A 9,467-nucleotide genomic window follows, 5' to 3' on the forward strand; every position below is an offset into this window, starting at 1 on the left:
TTACATGACTTAGTAAAAGATGGATTAAAAAAAAAGGACATTTAAAGTTCCTAAATTTATGCCCACCTCAGCTTATATTTTACAGGTAAAAATTAAAGTTCTTTTTGTACGCATATTCTTTTTGATGCTGTTACATGCAAAAACTAAAAAAATAAAAGCAGATATCTAAGTTTATAGTTCTACATTTCTTGAGATGTTTAACCTGAATTAAGCTTGCTTCTGGGTCAAAATATTTCTATGTAGTATGTTTAGTTTTCTGAATAAAAACAAATTAATTAATTAATTAATTAAAAAGATGAGATAACCAATATTATTTGAACAGAGTAACGTAAATCTGAGTTATATATTTTAAATTCTATAGGGTTCACGGAAAAGTTGATGGCATTCATCTGGGCAGAGCCATTCTGTATATGTTCTCTGTATGGAGCCAACTGTAAACCTGAATCTGGGATAGAATTGAATGATTTCTTTCAGTCCATGAAGTATGTTTTCTCTGGTCTATATTTTGATATTTTTTTGTAATTTGATTATAATGTATTAATAATAATAGTAACTCTACCACTTAAGATAATCTTAATAGTTATTTTACTGAGACCCATAAAGGCTTGATTTTTTCATATTTATTATGCTACAATTTTTAAATATAATCATATGTTCATCAAATGAAGTGTGTCACTGCATTTTTTTCATACCCTCAACTGCTTGTAATTCCAAACATCATCATCTTTTTCCTTACCTCTCTGTCTTTCTTTATGGATCTCTCAGCAGATTCCAACTCACCTTTTCATATACAGGTGTTTGCAGGTGCCACTAGAAAGAAAATTCCAAGAGCACCAGGGGTTTTGCCTGCTTAACTCACTGCTATATCTACAGTCATTATAAGAGTTCTCAGCAAGTAGTAAAGGCTCAATTAATAATTATTGAGTGAATGACCAAATGAATGTCTTCTCTGACTGGGGTTAGTACCCGTGTCAGCCTGGAATTCACAGCTCATTACCTGGAGCATCTGCTTTTGTGTCTGTCTTCTTACTTGTCTGTGATTTCTTGCAAATGATTCTTTTGTTTTTGGATTGCCCCTGAAATGTATATATTCATTTCTTTTAACTCTTTAAAAGTGGAGTACATGGACACTTAAAATTAGGGCTTCTTCAATAAATAAGTGAAGGCACCTCATAAAAAAGTGTCATGGATTAAGGCTAACTCAACTAGGTTGTATTCAATATATGAGACAGATATTTCAAAGTAATTATTACCTACATACTTTAAAGAAAACTGATCCTTTTGAGAGTTTTTTATAAAGCTTTATATCAACTTATACAGATACAGTTTTTCTCAGAGACTTAAGGTGATAATGTAGCATCAATACTGTAAAGTATAAAAAATCAATGCCTGTACCTCTCTAGATGGGATTAACCCTTCTAATAAGCCAAAGCCACCAAGAGGTATGCTTTGTTCACTTTATCTTTTAGCGTTACAAGAGGAAACTACTGCCAGAGTAACACATGAGGGAAGACAATAGTACTCGTAAGCCAGGAAAAACACCGAAGAGTCCACGCTCATGCTTTCTCCAGAATCTTCCATTTGGTTGGGTCAAAACCACATAGCAACTTAATCGCATGTTCATTCTCTGCACTTGAGGTTGCTATAAGAAACAGACATTCTTTACTCTTGAATCTCCACTTTTTCACACTGTTGTTTTGGTTTGGTTTGGTTCCATAAAGGACATTTTCCCCACATCTCAGAACAAGGAAAAAAACATGCCTTTCCTGAAGATCTGGATGACTTTTATTTACACAAACAAATGAATCACGTATCTCAGAAATGTTTCTCCTGTTTTCACTTTAGCTTGTGAAAACAAAGAGCAGATTTTAGAGAGCACGTGGAGCAGATTTAGGTCCTACACCTTAGAATTATCTTCCACACATTCTATATTGTATGTATGCCCACGAATTTTTCTTAATGTTGGTTTCTATTTCTTTTTTCAGACTCCCAACTCCCTCAAGAATTTATTGTCTCCCTTGCCATCTGGGTAAACTGCAAAGGCCTCATCAGGTCCTTTGTGGGAAAAAGAGATTCTGGTAATATTCACGAAGCATTTCATTTGAAAATAAAATGAACATCATATCCTTTCTGTATGTTTTTGTATACAAAAAATTGGTGAGTCGGAAAAACGCAGGTTCTCAAAGACACTGTCGCACTAATTTTCACCATATATCTACTGTTGAGACACTCAATAATAGTGTAATTAAGGGCAATCAAAGAAGCTACGGTCATTAAAAATGGACAGAAAGACTAACGTATGTTATTTTAACCTTAGAATCTCCTCTGGAAAAAAGTCCACATTTCGCATCTAATTTATGAAAAAATAGTTTTAAATAGTCTATAATGTGTAAAATAAAGTAAACCCTAAAAAAAATAAAATAAAAAACATCTATAATTTCATTTTCCCAAATAATATGTATTGATAATTTGAAATTTCCTCCTATATTTTTTGCCTGTATATGTGTATATGTATGTGCGACATTCAAATATGTGAGTGATAGCTTCTATATTGTATATAATATACATGTCAGTGTCTGCTTAAATTATAGTGTACAGTTCTTGAGTTCTATTTTTAACCTACCCTTTAATACTAAATCTTTTCTCATGTTTTAACTTACAAAACATTGTTTTTAATGGTTGAGTAATAGATGTAAGATATAAAAATATTTGGATATAAGACTGCTTCCTTCTTACATACACTGGGACCTTTGGCAATTTATCACAGTGTACATTATTTCTTGTTGAGATGATTCACTCGAAGGCTCCTTGGGAATAATAAAATAAGTTCCAATGCCAAAATATTTAATGCAAACAGGGACCACTTATCATGCGATCACTAAGCATAAAGTGAACCCAGTCACACAAGGAAAAAATTAAACCCCATGCACTTACTAATTTCAGTAGCAATGATTGTTATGTTGTGCCACACACTTAATTCTCTGTCGAGTGGTGTTGCCAGTGTTATCTTCCCATCATCTGCGTTAATGTTGAATTGTCTCTCCAGGTCAGTGTGCCGGTCGATGGAAAACCTACAAAACAGATAGATTTGTAATCTACTTCAAGGTTGCTATGATCCATACATTCCACAGCAGACCTTTAGTAATCCTTGGAGAGCCATCATTGTGAAGTCAAATGAATTGGGAAACTCAGTGGCATCATAATTTGTAAAACAAAATGACTGAATGAAGCACAAGAAACTTAATAATTACTATCCAAGGAATAATTAGCTACATATGCAACATGGAGGTCATAAACTGCCATCAGTTTCAATAGGTAACATCTTCAAAAATGGATGCTGATGAAGAGTTAATTAGACAATCCATCACATTTATTGGACAGCTTATGATAATTAGCAGTTGCCACAAAATATCATATAAAACAATGAACTCAAGCCCAAAGCAGAATGGTGCTAGGTAGCAGGTTATTTATAGCAGTTCGTAGGAAATATATGTTTGTGTTAAAATTATATTTGACTAGATAACATGTATGTGTTTTTTTTTTTTTGCTGCTGCTGCTGTTTTTTTTTTGTCTCTGTCCATAGAAATCAGATAGTTGTTGACTCTCTAGTAAAAATTTTTAAAAGTTAGAGTACATATTTAAACATACTTACAGTACTAGATTCTATGAAATTAAAATTTTTAAATGGACTTATTAGTAGTTCTCATATTGAGAAAACTCTCAGATAAGACAACATTATGATGTTTTATGTCTAGAGCCAACTGCTAAGTATCAAAATTGTATAAGAATTATTTTTCAACAGCATCTATCAATATCCTTTTTATACAACAAGATCTGTGCTTTGGCTATGAAATGCCAAATAAGGTATATGTCTTAAGAAACACAAGGCATAACTAGAAAAATTGGCCCATAAATAAGCAATGAAATGAACTAAAACAGGATACAGTGGATGCCCAAAGAAGGGTGCTGTGGGCTGACTATTTGTGCCTTCCTGAAATTTGTATGTTAAAATCCTAACTCTCAACATGACAGTATCTGTAAATGAGACCTTTGGGAGATAACTGGGACTAGATGAGGTTGTGCGTGTGGGGCCCTCATGATGGGATTAATTGCTTTATTAAAAAAAAGAAGAGACAGAAGATCTCCGTCTTCTCTCTGCCAGTGAGATTACAGCAAGAAGACAGCCATCTGCAAAGCAGGAAGTGAGCTCTCACCAGACACTGAAACTGCTGATGCCTTTGTCTTGGACTTCTAGCCTCCAGAACTGTGAGAAATAAATTTCTGTTGTTTAAGCCACCCCGTCTGTGGTATTCCATATCCTTAGCAGCCCAAACTAAGACAAAGCACGTATATTATCCCATTCTCGTAAGGAGGACTAAAGAAAGCCTTTATGGTTGAAGTGGCCTTCTAGAAAGTACACATAAAATCTCTTTCTTCCTTGACACCCATTGAGTCTAAATATGAAATCTGGTTCATGGCTATTGGTGCTGAGCATATTTTCTTTTGCATAAATTTTTAAAATGAACATCTATTATATAATCAAGTTTAGACTATATTATTATAAGAAAATGAGGAAAAAAATTAATTTCCCATAATTTTCTGCCTATAGATTTGCATTAATATTTTTTTGAATTTAACTGTAAACAGTATATATTTGTGTATATTATGCATTTCCATTTATGTACATCTACTTATTTGTATCTGTATCTGCTTGTAAAGATAGATGGATTATTGGATAGACAGAGATAGATAAATGAAGGTTGGAGAGACAGAGATAAATGATAGATAGAGAGACAGACAGACAGAAAGACAGATGGGTATGTAAACAGAAATAATAGGAATAATTCCTTCCTCCATTTAGTTATTTCTTTTTTGTTAGACATAGTATTCATATCTTTTATTCCGTATGCACATACCATCAAAATAAAAAGCATCCTTGTTAAATCCTCCCACCAAAGACAAGCATAATTAAATAATTGGGAATAATATTAAAAAGTACTAAATTTTATTGACGATAGTTTATTGCTGAATTCCCTGAAAAAAAAATCTTGTGTTATGAAATTATAACTCCTGATTAAGTAAAGACTTAGCCACCACAAAAACTAAGCAGCTGCCTTGCATCTACACAGCAGGCATTTACACATTGACCCCACTCCTGCCCCTGTGGTGATTAGAGAAATTCAGAAAGGATTTAAGAACCCAGAGGCATATATGGATTAACAGTGCTCTCAACAGAATCCTAAGCACAAGAAAGTGTTCGCTGCAAAGCATTCGAATCTGTTCTATTATGGAAAGAAGACCAAAGGTCATTTTTCTGGGGAACAATGATTGTTGATGAGACCAATGAGATTGCAAGTTTAACTGTAAAATAATTAAATAGACATGTGTTTTGTTCCAGGTAGCCTGTACGCTCTCTTAAAAGAGCTAAGAAATGTCTAGAGGATTAATTTTCAGTTTCTGCATCATATTCATAAATAAACTTTGTAGGAATTGGTGGGTTATAGTGATTTTATTATCTCACTGCTGATATTTCCCACATTCATGCATCAACCAGTTTCCCACAGGCCACAGTAAATGAGAATCAGTCTAATCACTGATACTCATGGATCCCAAATCCAAAACATGCTCCTCTGCTATCTGATTGCTGTCCGGTAATTGCCTGGAACTTCTGGCCTAGAGGAACACTGGGAATAACAAGGACAGAGTTTTGAAAATTGGTATTAAAATTTTTAAAAAAGTTGTTTAATTCCTTATTTAAATCTGTATCATGCAGACTTCCAATTTGGAATACATTTATCTCCATTATTTATATATTGCTCTTTCTGTGATAATTAATAAATCTACTGAGCCTCAATTTCTTCACTGGTCATATATGAAGTACTCATATCCCAGAGGTTGTTGTAAAGACTTTAAAAAAAAAAGCATAAATCAGTTTCTGGTACTTAGTAGGTGTTAAAGATATGTTAATCATCATCATCACCATAATTATTATGTCTCATTAAATGAAATTTTAATAAATTTCCCTACTTGGAAGGTGGTGGAGAAGGCCCCCTTTTTAACAGTTTATAAATAGCACAAAACTGGAAAAACATTTGAATGTTAACTCCCATGACTCTAACAGAAGCAAAGATATTTTTCTTGTTTTTAAAAGTTCTAGTTCATGGCAGACTTATGGAGTGAGTCATAAGAATTTATAAAATTGGCTATAAATATAGGCCTTTAGTAAGATCAGAGGTAAGAATGTCATAATATTACAAGATTACACAATAGAAGGAACCTGATGGGAAAAAAATGACTTAGTTTAAAATTCAGCTTAAAATCTACCTCAACTATTTCAAGAAGCCCCTGGCTGCTGCCTATGTAGACATTTCACACATTTTAATGCCGAGTAGACTTTAGGATCAAGCCTTCCAAGAACTGATAAATAGCCCCCAAATCCTGACTCAACATAGTCAACAAGCATATATTAAACACCACATGTATACCAAGCACAGTGCTAGATGCTTTTTCCTTCTTCCATCCTTCTTTCCTTCATTTCTTATGGAATGAACAAAAGAAAAGTCACTTGATTAGGTGTGATTTAATCGTGTTATTAGTTTCTCTGTGCCTTTGTTACCTAGTCTGTAAAATGGGAATTATAACAGGCTTTGTGAAGTTTAAATGAGGTATTACATATAAAGCACTATTACAGTGGCTGGCACAGAATAAGTGCTTAATAAATATGTATTTAAAATAGTTCATGTTATTATTACTTGTTTGGGAACAATAGGTTTCTACTAAGGATTCCCAGCCCTCTTCTCAGGTGTGAGCTATCATTTCTTTCTCTCCTTGCTTCTCTGTCCTTGAACAAGTTCATCCGGGTTCTCATACTGGTGGAAGCAAACACTTAGAAGATGCCAGTTTAAGTGACAAAATAAAGCTGAGGAGAGGGAGCAGGTGGGGAGGCTGATACCTGCATCTCTGGCAGGTATTAAACCTTTAGGTGTTTATTTCTCCACCAACTTTTATGACCAAAATCTCTGTCTCGTGAACTGACCATTGTGGGTTCAAAGCTTTATTGAACATATTTAATTTGTATTCACAGTGAATACTGTATGAGCTTTTTAAAAATCAGTTAAAATTAATGATGTTTTTACATAATTTTAAAATTAATCACTCAGTTAAAAAGTATTCACATTAAAAAAAACTGGAAGCACATCATTTTAGGAATGTTCTCAGAAGATACTTGCTCCATTACCTCCCACCCCCACCCCAACACACGCACACACACCATAACTATGCCGCTCCATTTTTAATTGCAAAGATTCTGCTTGCTTTTCTCTGGTCATCTAAACTGCCACCATCCACTCTGTTATCTCAGTTTCTCCCCACTCCTACTAACTCTACTTTCAAAATATCTACTATTATGGATACGTCCACCATAGAGCATAGACTCTGAGCTGAAGAAATGAGAGGCTATGCTGGGGTTCCTAGCTTACCGCTCACCCACAAGGAGCCTTCTGCACCTGGCCCAAGTCTTTGCTCATCTTCCCTTCCTTAAGGATGTCCTTTCTATCATCCTAGTGTTAAACATTTGCCAGACTTTTGCACTTGTAGGACAAGGAGAGAATACATACTTCATATTGCATTGGTTGGAACTTTGCCCTGCAGTTACTCAATAACTGATTATTGGAAAGATGTACAAACATTTTTTGAGCCTGGATTGTTATTATGTGTGAAACACAGTGCTAAAGAAATATCAGAAATGGGAATACATGGGATAGAAAAGGAGTAAAAAAAGAATAAAATAATTATTTTGATTCCTACTATATCTCCTGAAAGGCTCAATGCCTTCTAATTTATATCTTACAAGTCGTAGGATTTGTGTCTCCAGTATTGAACTTTCCATCCTAATTTTTAAAAAATATGCATGTAGTGGATTTGCTATTCCTTTGCAGAATTACTTGAGATGCATTAGAGGAAAGATTTCGTTTTGAGGAGAGTAGAATATATTTTGGAGAGTCATATTCCTGCCACAGTAAGAAGAAACTTCTTATTAACACAGTGGGAAGTGGTGTGTGAAAAAATAGGCTCCTTGGGCCATGTTAACATCAATGTTAATGATTGAAGTTTTGGAAATAGACGTTTTTGGTCTAGTACAATGGATATATTTCAGAAACTGCATAGTCCTTGATAACCAGTGTTCACAGAAGCCTTATTTAAACTTCCTCATTGTATTCCAACAAATATCCTGGTTTGCTTCAATACTACTGTTCCTCTGACCTAGTAGTATGTCCTAGAAGTAAATGCTAAGGACGTCATCATTTTACTTTGTGAAGTTAAGGCTATAGATGCAAGAAAATTCCCCTTAGATGTTTGCACCTTGTTCAGAGACTCTAATTTAACCTACGGTACTCTGAGCATGAACACAAACTGATGCTCCAGCTTACCCATTGAGAGTAACTTGCAGAGATCAGAAGTAAATTTAATGTACCACTGGTGCAGTGGTTGAGATTAGATAAAACTGGACAACCGGATCTTATTATGATGGGAAATAGCACCCTATTCTGCATTGCTGCTCTACCACTGATATCGAATAGCAAATTTAACCTAAGTAATATGTTTCCTCAATTAACATAGTCTAACCATATTTCATAGCAACATTTGACACAAAAATCTCACTTCCTGTGTGTGTACATGACTTATATTCTGTTGTCTACGTACATATGTTCATTCATTCATCTATCCATTCATTCATTCAAAGCATCTTCTACCTCTTCTTCCCAATCTTATCCTCAATACCACATATGTACAGAGAACCTCTGGCCTCTGCTCAATTGCTGTTTCTTGCTTGCAATAAAGAACATCAGTCTGTAATGATGTAAAGACCATTTTAAGAATTTTCAGAACCAGTTTCCAATGTCAAAGCATTTTCACTGCCAATGTTTCCAGTGCAACATGGGCAAACTGTATAAGTCAAGGTCTTTGGTATATATAAGCAACTCTTCTGATTATCTTAATAATAAGATAAACAAATAACAGTTATTCTGAACTACATCTTTCCTACTGTAATATTTGCAAAACACCTGATAGTTTGTTCAGGAAATGAGATTTGTACTCCCAACATTCTATTTAAGCCAATTCATATATCTAAACCTCAGTGTCTCATCTAAAACATATGAACAATAAAATTGCCTCCCTTAAAAGTTTTGTAAATCCCACATTAGACAAAGCATTGAAAATTTCCTTGCTCTTTTTAAAAGTGGTTTCACACAGAGCATCTATTATTATTTCTAGAAAGCACTCTGCCAAATATCTAGTGTTTTTTGTTGTTGTTGTTGTTGTTTTTTTTAACAACAACAAAATATTTGAAAGATTCTGGTGTTTGGTGTCCATGTGAAGAGAGATATAATGGGGTACTTCAACCAAAGGTTGAAGCTGATTCACCCAATATAAACATCCTTGGGTACCTTTTACTTTGTGTAGGG

The 9,467-nt window shown here is 34.2% G+C and overlaps 1 protein-coding gene across 1 annotated transcript in view; it reads right to left on the bottom strand.

Moving 5' to 3' along the window:
- The window catches only part of CDH8 (cadherin 8), a 334,115-nt gene that overhangs the window by 112,842 nt on the left and 211,806 nt on the right, over nucleotides 1–9,467 (bottom strand). Inside the window, exon 8 of the mRNA XM_011356674.1 lies at nucleotides 2,935–3,071. Coding sequence (XP_011354976.1) covers nucleotides 2,935–3,071 — 137 coding nt within the window. The remainder of the gene's footprint in view (nucleotides 1–2,934; nucleotides 3,072–9,467) is intronic.

Source organism: Pteropus vampyrus, unplaced genomic scaffold (assembly GCF_000151845.1).
Source record: "Pteropus vampyrus isolate Shadow unplaced genomic scaffold, Pvam_2.0 Scaffold29, whole genome shotgun sequence".
NCBI classification, from domain to species: Eukaryota; Metazoa; Chordata; class Mammalia; order Chiroptera; family Pteropodidae; genus Pteropus; species Pteropus vampyrus.